At 48.3% G+C, this 26,251-nt stretch overlaps 1 protein-coding gene across 1 annotated transcript in view; it reads right to left on the reverse strand.

Moving 5' to 3' along the window:
- Positions 1 to 20,114: 20,114 nt before the first annotated feature.
- Positions 20,115 to 26,251, reverse strand: part of C1_2H10orf95 (chromosome 1_2 C10orf95 homolog) — a 60,690-nt gene continuing 54,553 nt past the window's right edge. Inside the window, exon 2 of the mRNA XM_085606524.1 lies at positions 20,115 to 21,010. Coding sequence (XP_085462650.1) covers positions 20,246 to 20,917 — 672 coding nt within the window. The 5' untranslated portion in view covers positions 20,918 to 21,010 and the 3' untranslated portion in view covers positions 20,115 to 20,245. The remainder of the gene's footprint in view (positions 21,011 to 26,251) is intronic.

Below are 26,251 nucleotides of genomic sequence, written 5' to 3' on the forward strand. Positions count from 1 at the left end.
TACACGGATGCCACCCTTTTGAATAGTCTGCAAGTGAGGGCTTTCAAGCAGGCCTTTGGGCTTCCACAAAATGCCTCCCCTGCACAAGTCCATATTTAGGCCAAATGTACCCGGTGTACTTAAAAAGAAAACTGATGGTGATTTGCCTCGGCCAACGCCATTCATTGGCTGATCAACAGCCATGGCAAAACAGGGGCTCCACAGCATGCAGGCTCTGCAGCTCAATGAAGGGGGATTCTTTCATATGGCTTGCCTATGCCCAAACCTGCTAGACGCACGCGTCACTAGCTAACAAGCACTGCAAACGTGAAGGCAGACAAACAATAATAAAAAGCCTGGACCTGTCAAATACTGACAGCATTATGAATAGCAATACAAACTACCACGACCTGACAACCAGAGGGAAATTGCTTGGTTGTGATGACGAATTGACGGCACTTAAACCGTGGATTTGATCTTTCTCATTATGTCACACATCACTTTACAGGATTACTTGTTATGACCTATCTGTGTTTGTACTCCTACAGTATTATTGTCTTAAAATATACCAGGTGGTTTTACTGTTTTTATCATACCTTGGCAGTATTGGACCGCATTCAAATCGTGGCTTTTATCCTTCTTATTACCTCACGAGTCACGGTACAGAATCAATGTTTTTTATCCACCAATGTTTTTATACCTTTATATTATTAACATTTGTACGGTTTTAATTAACTGAACAATAAACTTAAACTGGAAATCTTTGTGCACAAGAGCCAGCAAACACCTCTCTTAGGCCTTCATTACGAGTTGCCCATAGCTGTATTCCAGGGGAAGAAATGGCTCTGAAATAATAGAAGTTTTTGGTTTCTCTGGGCCTAGAATTATCGGGTCTGCAAACTCCAGGTAATTCTAAACCCGGAGGCACATGAGTTTGCTGAAGCATGAGTCGCAGCTGCAGGCAGCAGTACAGCCTGGCCCCTGTCTGATGGCCGCCCCTTGCAGCATCACAGGGACACAGGCAGGCAGAAGCTTGTTGAGAGCCAGCAGCCCTCCTGCCACCGGCCCTCGCTCACACCTCACAGATCTCTTAGTAGGAATACAGGTAAGGAGAGAAGAAATCAGAGACTGCAGAGGGACCACAGAGCAACCACTAACCAGCAACGGGAGGGTTCTGCTGGTGTGAGCCTTCTTCCAATAAGATGAGGGGTGATGGTGAAGCCTTAGATGGTTCAGAACGGTCCTGGAGTGATGTTGGCCTTTTAAGGTACCAACAGTGGGACAGCAGCTTGGGGAGAGACGTAGTTGCCACCTTGCAGGATGACACAAGGACAGGAGATGCTGATCTGTAGCTTGGGCTGAAACTGACTCCACTGCGGCCAACCTGCAGTGACTGGATCTTCACGGATCTGGAGGACCTTTCTTGCCATTAGAGTCAACTGCACTACATCATGCTGCCACCCCCAACTACAGTCACTTCGGGATCGAACGGGTAAAGCGGTTTCAGCAATGCACAAGCTCTTAGGAGTACATACGCAGAGGATAATTTAAGTTTCTTCTAATTGGCTCTGCACTGAGGTCTAAGTCTTCATCAGTCCTTCTCGAGAAACCGCATAGAAGGTGCTGGAGGAGAGTCCTGCTCCGCATAGAAGGTGCTGGAGGAGAGTCCTGCTCCGCATAGAAGGTGCTGGAGGAGAGTCATGCTCCGCATAGAAGGTGCTGGAGGAGAGTCCTGCTCCGCATAGAAGGTGCTGGAGGAGAGTCCTGCTCCGCATAGAAGGTGCTGGAGGAGGGTCCTGCTCCGCATAGAAGGTGCTGGAGGAGAGTCCTGCTCCGCATAGAAGGTGCTGGAGGAGAGTCCTGCTCCGCATAGAAGGTGCTGGAGGAGAGTCCTGCTCCGCATAGAAGGTGCTGGAGGAGAGTCATGCTCCGCATAGAAGGTGCTGGAGGAGAGTCATGCTCCGCATAGAAGGTGCTGGAGGAGAGTCCTGCTCTGCATAGAAGGTGCTGGAGGGGAGGAGAGTCCTGCTCCGCATAGAAGGTGCTGGAGGAGAGTCCTGCTCCGCATAGAAGGTGCTGGAGGAGAGTCCTGCTCCGCATAGAAGGTGCTGTAGGAGAGTCCTGCTCCGCATAGAAGGTGCTGGAGGAGAGTCCTGCTCCGCATAGAAGGTGCTGGAGGAGAGTCATGCTCCGCATAGAAGGTGCTGGAGGAGAGTCCTGCTCCGCATAGAAGGTGCTGGAGGGGAGGAGAGTCCTGCTCCGCAGAGAAGGTGCTGGAGGAGAGTCATGCTCCGCATAGAAGGTGCTGGAGGAGAGTCGTGCTTGAAGCCGCCTACAGACATCTCAGGCTATTCGGTGCTACTTGGGCTGAAAAAGAGTTTACTTCGATGGAATTTGAGTTTGTAGTATCGCTGCCAGCAACAGGTCGACAGTGATGCAAGCTCACGCAGGCTGATAGGGTGGTGCTTTCAGGGACCTTATCAGAGTGTTGAGGTGTGCTCCTCACACAACAGGTGGCAAACCCTAAACACAACGCATGCGAAAATAAAGGCCATATTGCCAATATAACCTCCAGGCCCATACTACCGTATTTGGGTGTTTCCTTTTAATACAAAAGTGCTGCTTGCAAACAAAAGCGGGACAGGGCTAGCCAATCATGTCTCAAGCTGACGCTTCATTTCAGCTTTGGTCGCTGGGTACCACAGCAACACCACTGCAAGGTGGAAACCAGGGGACAAAACCAAAGCAGCTTTTCCACTCAGAATACAGGGCCTGGTGGCCATGGTTCATCACATTCAAACCCAGACCAGGAGCGTGTGCAGACACAAATCTTTAAAACAGGCCAAAAATGTTTTGACCAACGTCAGTTCTTCGGTACCACTTACTGTCTGTGCATAACACCCCAGAAGTAATCAATAGGATGTTTACACCATAACCCATCACTGTGCTCTGTAATCTGCATCAGCAGCTTCAAAGACTTACACAGCTGCTAAGTGGAGAAGTCATACTGTTGACACCAGTACCTGAAATGGAAAAATAAAAGTACAGGTACTCTGTAGCAGAGCACCTGCTTGTTTCTGAGAAGAGCCGGTACTCTCCAATTAGGACCCGGGCCGGGTAGGCAAAGCCGGACCCATTAGAGGCCCGGGCAAAACGCCATCCGGTGGCGGAGGCCCTCCCCCGTCCGCCCTCCTCCTACATTAGCATATGGACTAGGCCAACGGGGGCCAGGATTGGCCCCCATCGGCGTGAACAAGCCCCCCCCCAATCAGGGGGCGAGCATAGGGGCCAGGGGGGGGGATAAAAGGGGGACGCAGGGCCCTATTGGAGTCACACATCCCCCCCCGGGCTTAGGACAAAGGAAGAAGAAATGGCTGGGCATACCTGGAGGCGACCGTCGGGCTTTTTGTTTGGCGCCTAAAACCAGCGCGGCAAGGACTCTGCAGGCTCCAGCGAATTTCCAGCCCACACTTGCCAAGCGACGGCGACTCCAGAGCGCGGGGGGAACCCGTGAGCGAGCACGGACCGGCGACGGCGATCCTTCAGCGGCGGAAGAATGGGGCAGCGTGCACAGGAGGCCACCACCCCCGCCAGCGTGGTCCAAGCTAAAGGGGGCCGAGGCATCTGGTTTCCCTCCAGCGGCAGCGCCTGCAGCGGGCGTCCACAGTGCTTCACAGGGAACCCCCCCACCTTCGCCTTTCCCAGGGGAGCGAGGCATCCGGCCGCCAAGTACCTTCGGCTGCGCACGACGACGCGGTGCCGGAAAAGCACGAGAGGAGTGGAGCTGCCACCGCCGTAGGCAGCTCAAACCGGGAGGCACAAGCTGGGGGCCTACACGTGGCTACATGCACTGTCTGCATTCCGGCAGAAAGAATTCGTTATCGGGTGTGCAGACGCTGAGAGGAAACTTTGTATCCACATTTGCTTTGTAAACTACTTGGTGGCAGTGAACAGCCCAGCTTAAAGCACAGGGCAGGGTTTCTTACCTTCCCCTTTTAAGGTCGATCTTACCTCCTGCCATTGCGCGGCATCGCTGGGGGCCGTGTTTGGAAAGCACGCTTGAGCCCCTGCAAGAGGAACACGAATACGAGCTGCCCGTGACGAGAGCCAGGAATAGGAGCGGGCATCGACGTGGAGGCGACCTCACCGCCCCCGGCAGGAAAAATTTGGCTGTGTCAACAGGACAACCTGGAGGGTGGCCCTTTCATGTGATCGAGGAGCCGAGCGGGCGTGGCCACGTCCCCTCTACCGGCGAGGATGGATGGAAGAAGCAGGATCACTCGCGTTGAATTTACCAGCACCTGTAGCCAGAACGGCAGTGCTCAGAAGAAGAGGGGGCAGGCTTAACGGGGGCACAAGGAGCCAACAGAGCGGCATTGATGAGGGGACAGGTTAACCTGAGCGGGACCTCCCGCATTACCATAAGATGGCGCCCCTGCGCGTGGCATCGAGCCCGCGCTTTGGAATGTGTTTATCGCAGCTGCCAAGACTCAGCGTGTGGAGAGAAAAAGCGCTCTGGTCTGCAGCACAGAGAGACCCCACTGTTCTCAGAACGGCCTCGCCGTTCACAGATTTTCTGATGTATGTGACACACTGCTGTGGGGCAAGAAATGTGGTTTCAATCAAAAAACGGATGACAAGCTGCGGGTTCGTGAAGGAATCATTTATTGTGTGTCGGTGCGGGCGCTGGTGCCCCCGGAACGAGGGATAACATCACGGAGTGAAGGTAAGCACAATAGCAGTGTAGCCAGGGGGCCAATGCTGCGGCGTACCGGGCATAGAGGGTCGGCATGGGAAGAGTCGTTAGAGCACGAGTTGTAACAGGAGGCTCTAAGATTGAAAACCGGGAGAATCTAGCCTGGCATTATAGGCCTCAACGCGGCTGAGAGGGATTACCTAGGCGCTCCTGCCCCGTTTGCTATGGGGTGGAAACGGCGCCGTTGGGTTAAAATAATCTCTCTAAAGTGGCAGGTGAATAGCTGAGAGAAAGGCGACAGTCGGGTATTGTTAGAAAATGGGAGAATTGGTCACAGTATTCATTTGACTTGGGACTCTGGCGAGGTGTGTGTGGTGCGAGAGGAGGCGTTGTGTTTCATGACCTCAAGCAGCTTTCTGGGTTGGTTTCTAATTCTATCCCAGTTCATTTCAGACCTGAAAAAAGACGACATTTTAAAGGACACTGAATACTTGAATAGAATAATGTCAGGATACACCTTTCGTAACCAGCAGGTCAGCCGTTCCGTAACTGCAGTTTCCAAAGCTGTCACCGGAAGCAGAAACACCTACACCACCTGGTCAAGAGCTGATTTTCAGCCAAAATGGTGGCAGTTTCACCCCAAAGCTTTCAATGGCCAAGATTGTCTCATAAGATTCGACTTGGCTGCTTTAGTCAACAAGCACACAAATTGTGAAATTATTTCTAACAATTCATCACACAACAAGCTTATTAGCTCTTTATCACAAGCATGCAGACAGCGTCAGTCTCTTTAAACACTCAGCACCTTGGCTCCTCTGCGATCAGAGCAGAGGGCATTTCCCCTTGGGGAACAGCTTGCCCATAATTAAACAAGACAGTTATTTGTAGCCCTCCCGGTACAACTTACTACCTAATGGGTTCAGAAGAGTATATGATACATAGTGCTTTATTCTATTTATTCTCCAGTGATTGATGCGCACGGAATGTGTTATACTTCCGAAGCAGTGACATGGTGACCGGTCTCGTGAAAAAAAGCTGTATATCAGTGCGGGGTTTGAGTCAGCATAATGTGGACCACATACTGCTAGATCAAGGCTGCTAGCGGCAGTCACCCCCCTCAGCACCCCGGAGCCCTCCCATCCCAGCTTTAGAAACAGGCACTTACCACGCACAATATCCCCGGCCTTCTGAGGTTTATGGCGCAGGTCTTTGCAGGGAATAAATGAGGATGGCAGGACAGTGAACGCCATTTCAATAGTGAGCAACCTCTGAATACTGTTGTTGATTTATTTTCTTACTGGTGCTTTGCAGAGTTACTATTAAACTATTGGGTACAGTAGAGCCGAACAAATCATCGGAGGCGTTATAGGTTAAGGGCACCAACTAAAGTGGTGAGGCGTAGTGGCCAGAGCAGCTGACTTCTCAGCTGAGATAACATGGCCGAGCATCACGGCTCAACAGCCTGCGAGGCCAACCATTAAAATATGCTCGTGGCATGGAAGGTCAATTGGGTAATGCGAATCCTGCGGGTAATTTGCCTTTAGTTGGGTAGGCCTTTGGTCGCTCTGACCGAGGAGAAGAGTGGGACGAGGAAACGTTTTTATTGTTTTCTGCTGATAGTGATATGGAGTAAGGAAGCTGAGGAACCTCTCAAATATAGTAAAGCTGAGGCAGCTAAGAATTAAATAAACTAAGGTGAAGGGGAAAAGGACCAGGTCAGTTGTTGAGATCACGTTCACTTCAAGGCGCAACTCTCCTCAAGGGACGTAATATTATACACATAGTTAAAGAGACAAAATCCCTGTTTGACCTATACCGCTAAGATGGCGCGCATCAGTTTTAAAAAAATAAATGAAAAATTGTACTGCGTGGTGATAAGAGGGGTGAGAAACATGCACGCAAAACAGAGAATGAGAGATGCATGTTACACAAAGTCCTGAGTACACAGAGGCCTATGAAGGTTATTTTATTTGACTGTTTTTCTAACATTGTCATCAAATCACCGAGGGGCCAGAGAGAATTTTAAGTGAGTGGGTATAAGTGCAGCTCAGTGCAGGCTTACGTAACATGGGAGATTGCCCTGTGTACAACAAGTAGATGGAATGAAAGAGAGACGGCATGGAATCCTGCACAGAAGCATGCACACTGTTGCTCCTAGAATGGCAATCGAAGAGAGGCATTTAACCCTCGGACTAGTAAGCAACCCCGCAGAGACAATAGTCCACAGCGAACTCTTTCGGAGCCGGATAAAAATTATGTACATGACAGTAACAGTGATATTGGCGCGCAGAGATCTGACTACCCAAGTCTCGTGGGTCTGCGGTCGGTGACTTAGTTGGCACGCATAAGAACCAGTTCAACAATTGTAGTGTAGTTTGGAGGAAACTGCCTTTCGCATAGAGGTTGGGAAGTTCTGTTAAGGACTGATGGCTTTGCTAAATGGGAAAAGCGAATGCCACACTTTACCTATTTTACAACCACCAGCCAAAAGCATACTTTGGCACGGAGGAAGCGATGAGTTGTTGCGAAGTAAAGGAGAAACAGGCTAAGGTTACGCAGCAAGAATCGGAAGGGGAAGGGTCACTCCATCTTAGTTCTTACCCAGCACCTGCAGCGTGTGATGTTCTGCTGCAACCATTGACGGTCCAGAAAGAAGTGTAGTTGTGTTAAAACCCCAATTCAGGGCAACGGATCTAACAAATTTATTTATTTATTTGCAAAGTTTTATCTAGCGCTGGCTAGACCCGAAGGGATCAGAGCGCTTTACATAATTATCAGCGAGTTACAGGTTACATAGTTACATCAATTACAGGAACCAAGTATAGGCATGGAATGGATAGGTTATGGTCTGAAATTGGCTAAATGGCAATAACTAAGTCGCTTAAATAGGAAATATTTAACAAAGCTGCACATCCGGGAGTTAACTAGTTCATCAGGGCTAAATAAAGGCCAGGTCAGCTGGCAGAGTCGCGAATAAACACAGTTGGAAAACATCAACTTCATTTATAGATAGGAACAAGGATGCTACTGATAAACCCCAAGCAAGAAATTAAACCGGGTCAGGGGCAGCAGGCTTGCTGACATTAGGCACTTTCCAAGCAAATCTTTTATTCATCCTGGCGTCTGCTGCAGCTTAGCCCCTTCGCCGCGGCGGGAATTCCGCCGCGGCGCTGGGGGGGGGGCTTGGGGGCACAGCGGCGGCGCCGTGGTCGTGGCGGAGCCGCTCCGTCATGGGTCACGGTTGGGCTGTGCTCATGGCGGAGTGGTTCCGTCATGACTCCGCCCGCGGCGCTAGTCGCCCGCACAGGCGGGGGATTGGCGCCGCGTGGGCGGAGCGGGCGACAACGGGCGTGGCGGGGCCACTCCATCGTGGGCGCGCGGCGCCCGTGGCTCGTGGCGGAGTGGTTCCGTCATGAGCAGGGAAGGGGTTGAGTTAGCTGCATGGTCTCAATGGAAGATAAACAGACAGGGAGAGGTTGGCAGTAAAACATGCCTTCACCCATGGACAAAGGAGACCAGCCTCCTGCGTCCACTGCTTAATTTGCAATAATTGTAGGGGTACTGGAGCAGAGGGGTTTCCTATAACGGTAGGGCAAGGCAGGGGTCGTTTGGGGGGGAGCTCCCTCTGATCGAGAAACCATAGGGAGCGTGGCGGAGCTAACCTAACTAAATTAGCAAACGAAAGGGAAGAACTCACTAAAAGATAGATGGGAGGCTCTCACAGTGTCCTTGGGATGCCGCACGGCCGGGGCACTGAGGGAGCCAGAGGGCGGCACGCCGCTAGCAAAGATTAGAGATAATGCTATCCCATGACCCTTGGGATGCCTCACGGCAGGGGTTCAGAAGGAGACAAAAGCAAAGGACCCAGTCGCAAGAAAATAGAGTAGATGCTCAAGAAAGGTCCTTGGGATGCCATCCGGCAGGGACCTCTGGGTGAAGGGAGGGCCCACGAAAGGGTACAGGGCGAGCGGGACGGCGCTTGCGGCCCAGACAGGTCCAAACGGAGACCCGCCAAATCGGTAGCAAGCTGAAGCCTAGACCCGAAATCAGAAAACCCAAAAAGGGTTCCCTCCCAGGTGATTGATAAAGCTGGGTCAAGAATACTAATAATGCAACATGTACAGAACCATGAACAATGTGATACAAATGTATAAATTGTTATTATGCGAATAAACTGCGACCTTTTCAGACACCCAATAAAGTTGTCAGTGGTGGTTTAAGGTAGCAGAGCGCAGTTGGATGGAATGAGGGGGGAAGCGGGGAAGGGAGACTCGCCGCCTGGAGGGGGTTAGGACCCGGGCCGGGTAGGCAAAGCCGGACCCATTAGAGGCCCGGGCAAAACGCCATCCGGTGGCGGAGGCCCTCCCCCGTCCGCCCTCCTCCTACATTAGCATATGGACTAGGCCAACGGGGGCCAGGATTGGCCCCCATGGGCGTGAACAAGCCCCCCCCAATCAGGGGGTGAGCATAGGGGCCAGGGGGGGATAAAAGGGGGACGCAGGGCCCTATTGGAGTCACACATCCCCCCCCCCCCCCGGGCTTAGGACAAAGGAAGAAGATAAATAAAAGTACAGGTACTCTGTAGCAGAGCACCTGCTTGTTTCTGAGAAGAGCCGGTACTCTCCAATTAAAAGTATAGCATTTCTTTTGAGAAGTGCCGGTATTCTCCCACTCAAAATGAAAAAGTGCCGGTACTCCGTATCGGACAGTACTGGCTCATTTAAAACACTGGTTGATACCTAAAAATGAAATCTCAATTAACAGACGTCTTCTTTCTCCAGGAGCAAGATATATTAAACACCAACTGAGCAGTTTGCCCAGGATGTGTCGTCATGCCCATTGAGACAGCAGAGGTAACCTCAAGGGCTGGACCTATCTTGGGTTCATCTGATTAGCCTGGAATCCCTTCACTGCTCCTTCAGCTACTGCAGTTGTTGGCTGCCGTGTTCATACCCCTCAGGGCCATGCACGGGGCTTCCCAAGCTCGCATTTCCGACATACAGTTCTGAAATACAGTAGTGGTCCACGGAGGGAGATGTGGCTCACGGATTGTTGAGCGCACATTTCGCCACATGCAGCTGTCAAGCTTGCCGGGTTTAAATGACTGGGTTCGAGTGGCTTTCCTGTATACACCCAGCACAGGGAGAGTTCTATGAAAACAGGGAAATAAAAAGTAGTTTATTTACAAAAGCATATGCACTGTAGCATTGTCTTTCTGGGGTGACTAGGCTGCCACTGTATGGACTCCAAAACACCCCGGGGAGAGCAGGGGCTTGTAAGGAGCAACACCCACACCGCCTTAGAATTGTGAACACTCTACTGACATTAACACAGGAACAATATTAACAGTGTTAATCAGCCACTCACAACCTTCCTGCCTTCAGCACATACTTCACGTGTAGTAAGCTGGATTTAGGACGCTGAACGGCGGGGACTGAAGCATACACTGCCTGCAGCATGGCTGTTTCCCCATCTTGTCCAAGGCCCCAAAAGGCTCAATGGTTCCTCTCAGATCCTCCCTGCTTCCAGTACATGTCCTGGTCTCAGCATCAGCATTGCAGCCAGCATGCATCTGTTGCATCTGTGGGTCACACAGTGTGCAAGGTGCACTGATCCCTTCCCTACACATGTGCCCGTGGACGGCTGGCGAAATCTGCTGCACGACTTTCAGCCTGCCTCGCAAGGCCTTTTTTTTAGGTCTCGCCTAGAGACTGATTTTAGCTGTGTGTTTTCAATGAGCTTTTGCAAATAATACCTATACTTGCAGTGGACGCTGGTCCAACCCATTGCTTCTCATTGATTAGTTTTCTCTCATTGCTTCTACCGTGCATGTCCCTCTCTTGGACCACAGCTTGTGATTGAATGACTTGTATGCAGTCACCGCTAATATTCTGAAAACACTTTTTTTTATTTTTATTTCAGCACTCCATAGAAGTGGATACATTTTATTGCTCTCTCCCTCATGTGCTGCTTCCCCCTTGATTAGCTGCCGACATGCATGTTCCATGTTGTTTGCTCCTTCCCATTCACAGCTCACTGCTTCCCACACCCGTCCCTCACTTTCCTTTGCTTTTTATTATTTTTTCTCCTCACCCTCCTCCAAAGCTCCCTCGCCCCCACTCTCTTCTGCGTCCCCCCACATTGGCTTCTTACCACAGCTGCTTCATCTTTGATCCTGTGACCTTCCTGTCATGTTTTTTTTTATTAAACATAATCATTTTTGTGAGTGCCAGACAGCAGCCTGCAATTTGCTGCAGGGCTGCTCCATTCTCTAAACACACTTTTGTGTTTAAATTCAGATTTTTATTTACGGCTTCATAGTTGGCGTCCCAGTCTTGAAACGGTCTATAAAAAAAATGGTATCCACGTGAAACATGAGCACGCTTACTGCCTGAGCTTAATAACACATATTCTAACATGTGCTCGCGCCTCATCCAGTTTTCTCCCCTTTTTGCTGATGCTAAACAACATGGACAAAAAGCATTGTCAAAAGCAATAGGTCTGCATTAACAGCCAAAAGGAAAGACCTATTGGCTTTGCCCGTACTTGTTATAGCAAGGCTATCACACTGGCAGTCACAAAATGAAGCTTACGCCACCAACCTTCAGCAGTCCCTCTACTGTAAGATAATTCAGCTGGCTCTTTTCTCTGAGTTATCCAATTGGACCTTCTCCACATGTTAGTTACTCAGTAAGTTCCTTTACGTTATCCAGTGGTTACCAAGCACATGCCTCTGTCCACGAGTTTCATCTGCTCTTGTCACCATTCGTCTGACTGTTCGTTACCTCGGAATTACTAAATCTGAGCAAGAGGTGACATCTGCATTAGAACTCACTCCTCATGGTTTCATAGTCGACAATTTAGAGGTATAATCACATCTTCTCCCTTCCCACTCAATGGTTGCCCAGAAAATCAATATGTAAAAGCCCTCAATTCGTTTCTTAGTTTATTATTTTCAGTCAGTGAAAATATATATTTTGACATCAATAAATATTTTTCCAAAGATTAAATACTTCTTTACAGTAAAATAGAATTGGTTATCGAATTCTGATTTGCATTCAAAGGGATACAAAGTAATCTTTTCTTTCATATACATATAGATCAAAGGCAGATTGAAATTCCTGTACATTTTTGCCGAACACAGTGCTCACAACTCTTCACTAGCAGGTTAAAACATTACAAACTGAAACCATCTGGGCACAATTATGTGTCTCGAGAGAAATGGCGGACAGAATATAACGCTGGAAAATAGGTCGACTTATCCTGAGCGTGTTGTATGGTACAGATCAATACTGAATAACACTGGAAAATAGATCGACTTATCCTGAGTGTGCTGCCCAGTACAGATCAATACAGAATAACACTGGAAAATAGATCGACTTATCCTGAGTGTGCTGCCTGTTACAGATCAATACAGAATAACCCTGGAAAATAGATCTACTTATCCTGAGTGTGCTGTGCAGTACAGATGAATACATAATAACACTGGAGAATAGGTCGACTTATCCTGAGTGTGCTGCGCGGTACAGATCAATACAGAATAACACTGGAGAATAGGTCGACTTATCCTGAGGGTGCTGTGCGGTACAGATCAATACAGAATAACACTGGAAAATAGGTCGACTTATCCTGAGGGTGCTGCGCGGTTCAGATCAATACAGATTAACACTGGAAAATAGATCGACTTATCCTGAGTGTGCTGCGCGGTACAGATCAATACATAATAACACTGGAGAATATGTCGACTTATCCTAAGTGTGCTACGCGGTACAGATCAATACAGAATAACACTGGAGAATAGGTCAAACTTATCCTGAGGGTGCTGCGCGATACAGATCAATATAGAATAACACTGGAAAATAGATCGACTTATCCTGAGTGTGCTGCCTGTTACAGATCAATACAGAATAACTCTGGAAAATAGATCGACTTATCCTGAGTGTGCTGCCTGTTACAGATCAATACGGAATAACTCTGGAAAATAGATCTACTTATCCTGAGTGTGCTGTGCAGTACAGATGAATACAGAATAACACTGGAAAATAGGTCGACTTATCCTGAGTGTCCTGTGGAGTAGAGATCAGAACAGAATAACACTAGAAAATACGGTGACTTATCCTGAGTGTGTTGCACAATACAGATCAATCTAGAATAACGCTGGAAAATAGGTCGACTTATCCTGAGTGTGCTGCGCGGTACAGATCAATACATAATAACACTGGAGAATATGTCGACTTATCCTAAGTGTGCTACGCGGTACAGATCAATACAGAATAACACTGGAGAATAGGTCAAACTTATCCTGAGGGTGCTGCGCGATACAGATCAATATAGAATAACACTGGAAAATAGATCGACTTATCCTGAGTGTGCTGCCTGTTACAGATCAATACAGAATAACTCTGGAAAATAGATCGACTTATCCTGAGTGTGCTGCCTGTTACAGATCAATACAGAATAACTCTGGAAAATAGATCTACTTATCCTGAGTGTGCTGTGCAGTACAGATGAATACAGAATAACACTGGAAAATAGGTCGACTTATCCTGAGTGTCCTGTGGAGTAGAGATCAGAACAGAATAACACTAGAAAATACGGTGACTTATCCTGAGTGTGTTGCACAATACAGATCAATCTAGAATAACGCTGGAAAATAGGTCGACTTATCCTGAGTGTGCTGCGCTTTACAGATCAGTACAGAATAACACTGGAAAATAGGTCTACTTATCCTGAGTGTGCTGCGCTTTACAGATCAGTACAGAATAACACTGGAAAATAGGTCGACTTATCCTGAGTGTGCTGTGGGGTAGAGATCAAAACAGAATAACACTGGAAATAGGTTGACTTAACCGGAGTGTGCTGCGCTTTACAGATCAATACAGAATAGCACTGGAAAATAGGTCGTCCTAACGTGGTCCTGCTGTGCGGAACAGAATTTTAATGACTGCTGTCAGTTCGATGCTGTATGCTATTAATAAGTGCACATCTTTTTTTCAGAAGATTACTTGTGTAAGTAGGATTGTGAGCACAATCTGACACAATGCTTTCATTCCTTTAATTTTAGCCAATGTAAATAGTTACATATTTTTAAAAAGTCTTTGAACATGCAAACATTCGAAAAGTGAGTGTTGTCTACTATCACTTGTAGGTGCTTTCCAACAAATGCAATAGAATACTGTCTCTTTTTAGACATCATCGGGGGTATATTGCATACAGCCTGGAGCAACACGGAGCAGTTGCAGCATTTTAATCGAATTCCGCCATTTACTGCAAAGTCTGTGCAGTTTGGTACTAAAGGAAAGGTTTTCTAGAATCCTTCAGCAACACCGAATTTGTAGGTACAGTTCAGTTTTAGCACATTTTTGAGTAGTACACCCAACATAAATAAGGGGATATCCGTAGGCCAGGAGCATTATCCCATTAAGTGAATTAATAAATACATGACAACCATTTGTATAGCACACTGTTGGCCACCAATAGGGTATATAGGTACTAGAAGCTAGAACAGATATGCAGCTAATTATTTGGGAAATAGGCAAGTCTAAATTCTTTTTTAGAAACAACACATGGTTAGATAAGAGTTGAAGGTTCTATAGAACAGAGCTCCAGAGGTTAGGAGCCAAAAAATGAATGATTGATCACCAAGTTAGGACCGTTTGATCTTCAGGTTTTCCAGGAAAGTGGAAGAGGTCAGACACAGTGCTTGATGGTGGACACTGCCTAAAAACAGGGAAGTATCTCTTCATCTTCCACCCTACCTTGGGAAGGGGCAAAGAGAGTTCCTGTTTGAGGAGAGAGACAATGTGGCTGAGGCTACCACCTCTGCTCCCACCCACTGGTGTAATGACGCTAACGATGGTGGGCCCACCTTCTGGCACCTTTTTGATGGGCGTGGGCACTCTCCTCCCCGCCTTCACAAATGAGCTGGTGGCTCCACTGATCTGAGAGGGTCCACTGGGCACTAATGGAAAATGTCTTCAGCAATAGATCCCTCCTGAATGCCTTGCTTGTAATAACAATGGACATTTGTAGAGGGACGGCTTTGAATGTAGCAATAAGACGCAGATACAAGGCTTAGTCTTACTAAACTCAAAGATACTCAATTATACATTTTAGAATGATGATGGTCCAGTTTCCCCTGCTGGGAATGAATCAATCCCGCAAACCTCAGGTTACAGCTAAGCCCTTCTTTCAGCAGGTGGATTCACTCACTGATCTCTTATACTGGTAATTAAGAACAGATAAGCTCTAGTGAAAGGTTTCGCTTGACTTGTGGAAGGACAGATCAGGTTGGCCCCTGAGCAAATCTTGTAGTTAGGCCCAGCCCGCCTTGCTCTTAAAAAGTCCTCAGTGACGTCAAATGACGATGCAGTTTTAGTTACTTCGTCTGTGCAAACACAACACTTTGTTAACATGTGGAAAGCCACGCACAATCAATCAATGAACTCTGACAGAAAACAGCGGGACAAGATATTCATGAAGAAATGTAAATATCCAATCAGCCTTCGCTGGCGGAGGAATCTTCCGGTGTGAAAAAACCCTGTCACGCCTGATTAGATTGAAGTTCTGGGGCCAAGACTGTGGTGAAATCCTCCTACAAAAGAGGCTTGAGATGGGTCTGTTTGTAGTAACGGGGTTAGATGTTTTAAAAGGACCAATACTCATAATAATATTCTCTATATAAACAAAACACGCCGCAAAATGAAATGCTGAAGGCACTTTAGTGACAGGTGTTTTTTATCCAGCTCAATAGTTCTATTTGTAATTGACATCAGGAGGGTGGGGGAGTTACTCGCCTTCGCCAGATGAAAAAAACCCTTTAAACATGTAGTGTTTGACCATGCCCCAGTTACCCGTCATAGGGTGCTGCAATCCAACAGTAAGCAACCATAATACATTATATTACACCAGGAATCTTCCAGCACTTTACACTGAAAGATCACATAGAATAATTATATTTAGAAATTGTACCTTACATTTTAGTGGGCCACGTGTACGTAGGTTTTAGTTTGTGATTTCCCAATAGCGGACTTTTGCATTTTGCTATTGGGAAATCGCAAACACCTATGTACTAATGTGTCTTTGACACATTTATTGATTCCTATTGGGGTCACAATTGAGCTACCTCATTAATATGCATGAGGTAGGTCGCATTTTGTGACCCATTGAGATTTGCTGAAAATAAAGGGATGGTGGCCTGCTGGGGACAGCAGACTACCATGTCTGTGTTTGCTTTTAAATAAAGCAACTTTTTTTATTTAATGCAGCTTGTTTCCCTTGAAGAAAAACATGATGCATTTCAAAAAGATAAATGAAACGTTTCAATTTCATTTTTTAGGAGTAGGCAGTGGTTCTTGGGACCACTGCCTGTTCTGAAATATTTTTTTTGCATGCATTCACAAAGAGGAAGGTGTCCTCTGGGAACCCCTTCCCATTTGCGAATGGGTTACCACTTACTTGAAGAAGGAATTAAAATAAATGTTTTGCGACTAAATTTCGGTCGCAAAACATTCCTGCATAGCACTGCGAGTCGCTAATAGGAAAGGACGCCCTTAACATGCCCCTTACTAATACCATATCGCTAACCCATTTTGCAATTCACTAATAGGTTACCGAGTCGCAAAATGGGTCTGGTATATAGGAAAATGCATTTTACCGACCGCAAACATACCGATTTGAAGAATTGATTTGTTTGTGACCGGAAAAACCTACGTACATGCGGCCCTAAGACTACAACTAGCTGCACTGACAACGGGAAGCGATCAGGTAGCCTGTTCCACAGCAGGGCAAGATGTCTCTTGACGGCTGTCTTGGAACAGTCTATTGCTTGTTAAGCTGGAGGCGCCTGCCTGTTGTCAGGGTCGTGCATTGTGAGAGGTTCGGATTACCAAAACCGCCCAGCAGGGTGTGCTATAGCTTTGATTTCATCAGGAGGGTTTCTAGTTACCCATGTACAGGTCCATACCCCCTTGCTCCTCTTTGAGGTAGCTTGTAGTGTGGGGCAGCAGCCTTGGTGGTGTAATTGCCAGGACACCTTATTGGCTGTGTTTGAGGAATCATGAGCCCCAGATCAAGCGAAACAAGGTGTGCTAAAATCATCATCTCGCTAGTCAGGAAACTGACTTTAGTGCTTTCACTATTACTCCCTAAATTTTGGGGATTGTATTAAAAACTGCTTATATTTATTGTCCAATTACATTGATCAGACACAGGCTACAGAATTCTGAAGTCAACAGCATGGAATATATTTGTTCAATCAATTAAAAAAAGCCTTGGATATAAGCAGGGTAACAATTAAGCAAGATAAACAAAGTCATTGATTTTCAAAACACACCAAAAATCCATCAAGAAATGGCCATTAGCAAAGACCCTGTCACTAACTTTAGAATCAACAATACCAGGCTTCTTCGATTCCCAACTGCAAGAGAATTTATGATGGTTGGTATATGATCTACTATTAACACGATCACATCTTGAACAATCAGTCTTTCGGATAATCCTAGCCATCTATAAAGACAAACACATAAGGATGAAGCTCTACTTAACTTTAGGAATGCTCTGAAGCCCCCGATCTAACTTCCCAACTTTTTTTAGTTATGTCATTAGGAAAGTCATTTATATAGTGTGCAATTCTCTTACCAGTCAGAAGAGGCATGGTTGTGTTGTCAGATTAGAGGAACGTTAAAAAACAGAGAGGTTTTAAACTTAGCTTAAATAAGTTAAAATTGATTCGCTACTGCCGAGAAATACTGACAGTGCTTAATTTTAGCCAGTGCTCGGCACCGGCACCTAATTGTCAACACCAGCATTTATGACAGTATGCCACATGGTGGCGCTGTTTGTCTAATTTAGAGATGAGCCCGACCACAGTTGTTTATTAATGCAATATACATTAAAAATGACTAATGTCAAGAATTCCTGTCATACAAGGGAAACACGCCCTTATGTAAACAGGAGAGCTGTTACATAACTCAAGGGAAACACGCCCTTATGTAAACAGGAGAGCTGTTACATAACTCAAGGGAAACACGCCCTTATGTAAACAGGAGAGCTGTTACATAACTCAAGGGAAACACGCCCTTATGTAAACAGGAGAGCTGTTACATAACTCAAGGGAAACACGCCCTATAAAGGGAGGAACCGGGAGGTACAAGGCTGTCGGATATTGTGTTTACACCGACGTACCTGCTTCGTGAAGAGCAGTGTTCCGGAGTGGTGCTCCAGTAAGGCAAGAACGGAGGTAGGTCGAGTCGTTACTCCCTGGGCCGTGTCTTGCCCCATCATCACCTGTGAAGGACCCGGAAGCTCTACCGGTCAACCATTGAGCTTCGCTTTTTGACTCGGCTGAGTCCAAGCGCAGTGGCGCTTTTGCTGGTTGGAGTCGTAACTCCCAGCCCGACCAGAGACACAGGGACTGCCAGCTGTAACGCACACCAGGAGGTGTTTGCCGCGTTACAGACTCGGAAGTCCACAGGATCGATCGAGCGGCTGCTCTCGGTTCAGTCTTCTTGCTTGTGATTGGGGTATCGGTGACGCATCACCAGGAGGTGACTCCGCGTCCCGGTGCAGTCTGAGGAAGAGGTTGAGCGGCTGCTCCCTTCAGGTAGAGACCCCGGCTGGGTGTTTCCCTGACTCCTCGATTCTCCCCAACACTCTTCGTGCCCCTCACAGCCTACCGATTGGCATTGTCGGCCATTTCATTTCTGCCCTCTGTTGGCATACGCCGGGATCGGCGTATATGCAGAGGACGGTTAGGACCATCCGTGCTGTGGGCTGGTAACGTACTTAGCCTGGAGGATTCCAGTGACTATAACTTTTGTTTGTTCTTTGTATTTTATTTGCCTTCATTAAAAGAACTAACCCTTCACAAGTGGTTGCGTCCTCATTGTCGTGTCTGTTAAACGATCCTGAGACGTTCAGGGCGTTACACTAATACCTGGGTCGAAGTCATTTTTATAGCTTTGGGGAGCTGCAATAGTCTGAAATGTCACACTTGCTGGAGTGTGATAGTAGTTATGCTGGTAATGTCATTGGCAGCGCTGACAGTGGTAATGGGCGGTGCAAGCTGAAGTGGCCTCCTGACAAGGACACTGGCACTTATTCTTTCTTTTACAAAATAGGCACTGGAAATATGTGTTGGAAAGCCTGCCACACAGCCACCTGGTCTCCTCTTCCTAAATAGATGGAATGCTCTAATGGTACTGGGGTCAAACAAAGGGGCTACGAAGAATACATTCTTATAGTTGGCTGAGTAACAGAAATTGTGGTTGCCAGATAAGCATATTTTACCCATATTTAAGCATCATAAAGAAACTTTTAAAGTGAATTCCGGCTTCCCCTGGAGACTGGGGTTGTGATAGGGCTTGATGGTTATGCTAAGCACAGATCCATACATAGATCTTCCGTCCTGACCCTGCTCAGCTGGAGTAAGCTGCAGCCATGTGTTAGCACATAGATGCCTGCATATGGTTTTACTGTCAGACCGTGAAAGCGTAACTCACTGATGATAGCGCTGGGCAGTCTTTTGCTTCTCGAACTGACGTTTCGATCTTTACAGCTTTTCATGACCAGGCACAATCTTGTGATATACGTGTTGGCAGGACTTTTCCATCCCTGTGTCAGCAGAAGTTTTAAACACTCTGATTGTTGGTGTTCAGTAAGACAAGGATCATGGAACATAGTCAATGAACAGCACTCCCTTTACAAGGGATACTGGTTCAATGAATGGAATGAATAGAATTAGTGTATGGAAATGCAACTGCTTTGCTCTTGTCAAGTGATCCAATGCTTTTCAACCCTTGACTATACTTTCAATGTTGCAGCAAATACCATTGTAAAGGGTGTTAATTACTCGCTAAAAGGAAGTTATATCACAATTTTCACAGGTTACAACCCAGTCCACGTAGGTTTGTGCAATCGCTAGTCTCCCACCAAGGGATTCTCACAACAGAGATAACATACAATCAATCCACAAAAAGAGCAACTAAAACTAACAGGAGTCTAAGATTTCTTTTGTTGCTTGTCTTAGAAGTTGGCAAACAATTACTTTGCACTGGATGTAGACAGATGCCCACCATCTTGTATTGTTATTGGGATTTCTGCAGCTGCCGCCCTATTCAAGACCCTTGGGATCTCTTGCTGGCACTGGTGCTGACAGAGTCTTAAAACTCCTGACAGAGGCTCTTCCCCCTTTCTATCTTTCCCGGTGGCTCTGATGTTACAAACCCTGAAGCGCCAACATTCTGAAAACCCCTGGAGTGTGTAGAGATAGTCTGCAGGGTGACTGTGATGCAGTCACTCATGGGATTATAGAAAGACAACATGCAATTCTTTTCCTCAATCATCTGTTGTACAAATAAGGAAAGCATCCTCTTCATACCCATGAAACAATGCCATCAGATGATGTCTTCAGTATATATATAGCCCTGTATCATTCATTGCTCTCCCAATCTCATATTTTACTCACAAAAGTAACAACAAAAGGGCAAATAAAGAATTGTGCAATGAGTCTTTTGCTGGCAATCAAAGAATATCATGTCCCATGGTAGGTATGGCGTTGGCATGGTCTTGCTAGCGCTTTGACTTCTTTTTATTCTTCTTGTCCCGGACTTCCCTATTGTTGTCTGCATCTGTGTCACTGGGTGTTGGCACCCTGCGAATGACTTTCTTTTCAACGATGTACTCCTGCTCGCCCACCATCGGGTCCCCTTTCACTAGATACTCCCCATTCTGGTAAGTAATCATCACGTGTGTCCTGGGGTAGGTGCCATACACTCTACGGAGATCATCCTTCACAAAGTCTGGGAAATCTCTCCTTTGTCCAAAGATCCGCGCCAGCCTCCCCCAATGAAGTTCCCCCTTCAGGGTGAAGCCTTCCGGCCACGCACCTGGATGTAGTTTCTGGGGCCCTGCATATGTAGGGTTGTTGTAATTCATATATGGATTGTACATAGGTAGTGGATTCGGAGGGGGAGTGTACCAATATTGGGCAGATGGTAAGCTGGGGTTCATGCCGTAGAAATGATGGTACTCCACGTGGGCCTGCTCAGGATCTTGCAGATGTGCATCATCTCTGACAACAAAGGTATAAGGCCTGCTGCTATAGTTATGCATTTGGATAGGAGGTAACATCATAGACCTTTGTGGGCTACCAAATCTACCAGGCCTATGAGGTGAATAGCAGAATGGAGGCTGAAACATCATTGAATAATACTCGGGGGGTACAAAACCATAATGGTACATTGCAAGCACTCAGGCCAATGCAGTGCCCCGGTGTTGAAGTCGATTCATGTCAACTCATGGTCCATTCCATTCACACTGACTCTTCTTAATAAACTGCAAAGAAAATAAAACATATGAATTAGCTCTAAAACCAGACTCTATGTTCAGTTTATTTTTGTTTGCAATGGAAAAAGCAGGTTACATACATATAGAAAAACAAGCCTGTCAATAGCAACAAAGCACCCATCTTTGGTGTTAGCGGCATCCATTTGGCTGGTGGCAGTCTACTATCTGTTGGAACTGCTGTGTCTAGGAACTGACGGGCTTCAGAGGCTTAGCTCCTACAAGTGCATGTGGCTGAAACTAGTGCACCATAGATAACTTGTGGTAGTCACCTACTAAAGGGGCTGAGCAGTGCTTCAAATGGGACAATACTCACCGGTACTAAGTACCAGCACAATTCGCGCTGACTGCAATCAAGACGGAAAAGGTAAGTTTGTTTTTCATTTTATTTTTACCTTCATCGCAAACTGACAAGCACTGTATGAAACTCGCATTGCATTCCGCGTTCATTCCAGTATTCTCAGTCATGGCCCGTTAAAAAATCTGTTAGCGAGCCATGATTGAGAGCTTTGGACAACCCGTTAAAAAATCTGTTAACGAGCCATGATTGAGAGCTTTGGAATGTGACCCTAAAGGCATTGTGATTTATAATTGTGCCTGCCATGGGTTTGGCACTGGCTCGACCACTCTCCACTTTTGAGGGTCACCGACCGCTACTGCTTGGAGAAGGAAAAGCTCCGGTACTCAAGGGGAATAAACTGAATCCTCCCCGAGCCTCAGCCCTCTCCAAATCCCGATGCTGCTTTCATGCTGCAGATGAGCAACATGACAGCAGCGCCAGGATTGGATGGAGCGAGCTGCCTCGTCGATCCAGCAGGCACAGGGGACCTGTGCCTGCTCTCCTCCCAGCTGTCTAAGACAGCTAGGTGAAGAGGTTAGACTGCGCATGCCAGGCTGGCCGCCGCAAGACAGCTGGCCAAATAGATACACCAGTTTAAATTGGAGTGAGCACCACTCCCCTGATGCCAGTCAGCAGCAGCCCCGTCCCCAAACTCTGCAGGGTTGGGAGCAGTGAAAAACAAAATGGTAATTCGTTTTATTACTATTTTATTTTTCTCTTTTGCTGCAGTCGCAGTAGAGGGGGGGGGGGGGCGGATGCTTCTGTGACCTAATGGGCGGGCCGCCGCTGTCGCCAAGGAGTGTACCGGTACTCCGGAACATGATGGCAGGATAAGTGGCATGAGGGCGTGCATCAGTGATGCTCTAAGCTGAGCCACTGATGAATAATTAATCAGCAGGTCACTTGTTTTATCAAGCTACTCAGGGATTTGGACAGCTGCACGGTGATTCACAGTACAGGGTCCGTTAACCCTGCGTAGTTGATCACATTGTATGTGTGTGATGTAGGGCCTGTTGCCTATCCCACGAAAACACGGGACAAAAATATCCACAAATTGTGTAAAGTTCGCATTTTGTTTTTGCAGCAGCACTCAGTTGTTTAGTGTTCCAGTCGAGTTTAGAAGGCAAGAGGTAGTGTGAAAAAACACTCGAGTTCAGTGTGGACACAACTTTATAAAGACAAACAATTAAGCTGCATTCAATTTCCTTCAATGCGCTTCCAGAAAGGGAGAGAAAACGAAAGGAGAAAAACAGGTGGGAGAGGAGAAACACAAAGAAAGCAGGTAGAAAGAAAGAGGGGAGAGTGAAGAGAGGGAGTATGAGATAAAGATATAACTGAAAGGGAGTTAGAAACAAATTTCACATTGACGAGATTTGTGAACACTTAATAAGACTCTATTCAATCAAACAATACATCTCTGTAAGATTTCAATTGAGCCCCTCTCCCAGCACAACTTTTTTATTGTCATCTATTAGGAACTTTATACATGTGACATACTTGTGCCTAAGGTAAGCCACGCTCATGCTTTTAATTGGCTCTGCTACAGCATGGTGCATTCAATTCTGTGCCAGTGGTTCTGTCGAGGCAGCACTGGTGATTTATTTTAGGATTTTGAGCAATACAGGGTTGGAAACCAATGGCATGAAATGCATGCACTAGGTGTTTAACCCCTGTGACAAGGCTAATTTTGTTTGCCACTAGATTCTCTGACAGATAGCTCTTTTTGGTATATTATGATCAGTATTACTGTCAGTCCGTGTGAGGGTAACAATTATTGATTGGTTTTCTGGCTGAATTGTCTAATCCTGAGTTTTGCATGTGCACCTCTAGACCATTTGAAAGGAGATGGAGGTATAAAGAAGAGATATAATACATTTGAATGCACTAAAATACATGGAGCAAATATGGGGGGCGTGGCCAGCCAACCTAACATGGCGGACGCTAGTCGCTAGAGCTCCGCTGGAGAACCCCTAATTATCCTGCCAAATCTGATTCTTCCCCGCTGCCCAGGCACACTCAAGCCTCGGAGCTGGACTTATATTGCGGCGCGTCGCCCATACACCCTGTTTCGTGCGGGCGGGCTGCTGCTGGCCGGAGCTACGGACCTCGCCGGTGAGACGTCCCTCAGGTGGTGTATCTCTGCGGCCCAGGCGGGGCCTCTGATCTGCAACCCCGCGCTGCCGGGCCTCTCTGCTGCGGAGCTGCGCCTGGCTCCTTCAGCGGTGGTGTAGCTGCTGCAACTGTGCGTAGGCCTCCGGCCCTGACTGAGACGAGGTGAACGGGTAGTGCGGCCTGACGGGAGAGGCCTTCTGGAGGTGGCACATTGAGGCCTATTGATGCGTGTCGCGCATCCACGTCCTTTATGAGGTACTGTGCCCCGGACTAGTTGCCCCCCACCCTTTTGAGCCCGCCAACGCTGCGCCCCTCAGCCGGAGTCGCATAGAGACCTGCCGGCGCAACTTACCAGCTGCTGGCAGCCCTACATACTGCTGTGGTTGCCGCCACAACTACGGGAAGACTGACGGACACACCGCTGGATCACAGGCTTTTCCCCCTTTCAGCCTGCCACTGACTGCACGACCTTTTCTGGACGGAGACGCAGTTCCCGGGGACGGTGGACTGGCGGCCGCACTCGTGATGTGCGCTCAGGACCCCCAGTGCTGAGAGGAGCGACGGACGCAGGTGAGGGGGAGTTCACGGTGATTGCTGCCCCAGAGAGCTTCCCCCCTAGATAGACCCTATGTGCGTGAGGGCAGGGGGACTCCGTCTTTGCCGTCTGATGCTGAGGGGGAGCAGGGCGGCCTTGCTGTGTCTCGGGCCCGGGGGCCGGATCGGGCCTAGGCCGTAACTGAGTGAACGGTCGAGCTGGAGACCTTGCCTGCTGCCCGCGGGAGGGATTGGACAGTCACTGCGCCCTGTGGAGACCTTTTCGAAGTTCTGCCTGCTGATTTTCCTCAGCGCTGCTCCGCTTTCAGGGGGTCACTTTGCTCCGCTCTGCTTTACCGCCTCGTTTTCCCCCTAACTGCCGGTGAGGTGCTGGGGCTGCACCCCCTCCCACCCTTCTCCCAACTCAAATTGCTGATGGTGACTGCTCTTCACTGCCTGCGCTACATCAAGGGGGGGGGGGGGACTGAGTCCATACGTGGACAGCGGGTCCTCGCTGGAGGGTGATTGATGAACACGCCAGGCCTCAATATCTATACAGATCGGCAGAAAGTTGCATTACTCGCTACCACGCTGCGGAAGAGGCGCTCAGGGGACGCCCACGGACTACTGGTGCGAGCGGGACTACGTGCACATTTGGACAGTTGGTCCTTCCGCTGCCTGTCGACACGAGGTAACACTACCTGAGATAGTCCCCCCCCTTTTTTGCCCTGTTGCAATCCCAAGCACAGATCGGTACTGTACCTCCGGCCACCCGTGTCAACTGGTCACCTCGCTGCCATACAGCAGAAGTCGCGACCCGGAGTTGTGCCACATGGCAGCCGTATCAGTATTGAGACGCGCACCTCGCCCGTACCTCCCCTCTTCCCTCCTCCTGGGCTGACGCAGCTGGGGTGAAGGTGACTGCGCCAGGCATCAGATACCGGGCTCCTCTGGCCGACACTGCAGACCTGTCCCCCCTCCACACGTCAAACTGCTGGGAACGGTCATCAGTTCAACTTGGGCAGAGCCTGCGTTGTGAGATAGCGAAGAGTTGAGCGCGCTGAATTCACCAGGGACCTGCGGGGGACGCACCCGACCACTAGAAAACACTGAGGTTCACCGCAGAAGATATCGCGCCACACTAGAAGAGTACGTACGCGGGAAAGACGGGCATCTGGGTCTGCCCATACAGCCGCATACCAGATGCCAACAGCGCAACAGCAGGCGATGGGTCGCCTACGAACCACCAACCAGCACCTCAATGTGCGCAACAATAGTGCGGATCAGTCAATGACGCAAGGAGGAACAGCAGCTGAAACGCCGCATGCTGCTCTAGCTACCAAGCTAGACTCGGTGCTGGCTGCAGTAGAAAAGATAGGATCCTCATTGGACCAGACCCGCACCTTGCTTGAGTCCAAAATGAATAAAGTCACCTCAGACTTTAACTTGCTGCGTGCCGACCACCAGAAGCTCGGAGACAGGGTGTGCTCACAGAAGCAGTCAATTGCGGAACTGAAACCAATCACTCAAAGCCATGCATGCGGCCGTCTTACAAGACCTTGTTGACCGGGTACATGATCTGGAAGACAAGGTGGAGGATGCAGAAGGGCGCTCCCGCCGCAATAACATCCGCGTGGTGGGGCTGCCGGAGGGCAAGGAGGGGCGAAACCCAGCATAATTCGCAGAAAACTGGATTAAGGAGCTACTCCCTGATGGTACACTATCGGCCCAATTTGTAATTGAAAGAGCTCACCGAGTCCCTGCAGAGAAACCACCGCCAGGCGCCTGCCCTCGCCGCTTCTTATTCAAAGTCCTCAATTACAGAGACAGAGACTCAATTCTCCGGGAAACCCGTAAGCTGGCAGACATAACAGTAGACAATAGCCGCACCATGTTCTTCCCGGACTTTACGGCACAAGTGCAACGCCGCAGAAGTGCGTACACTGCGGTGAAGAAACAGTTGCGTGAGCTGGGTCTCATCTACTCACTCCTTTTTCCAGCCAAATTGCGGGTGGTCGCGAACGGAACAACGCTCTTCTTTGACTCCCCCTCGGACACCTGGGACTGGCTGGAGGAATCGGGCATACTGTCAGGGCCAAGGCCTCCTGGGGGTGACGAACCAAGGATGTCGGACAGGGGACGACGTCGCCGTGGCAGGCGGACCAGATCCCGGATGGGAGTCATGGCAGCCTCCACCTCCCCCAACATGGCGCAGAGGCAGGTTGAGCGACAGGAGGCAATCCACA

Source organism: Triturus cristatus, chromosome 1_2 (assembly GCF_964204655.1).
Source record: "Triturus cristatus chromosome 1_2, aTriCri1.1, whole genome shotgun sequence".
Classification (NCBI taxonomy): domain Eukaryota; kingdom Metazoa; phylum Chordata; class Amphibia; order Caudata; family Salamandridae; genus Triturus; species Triturus cristatus.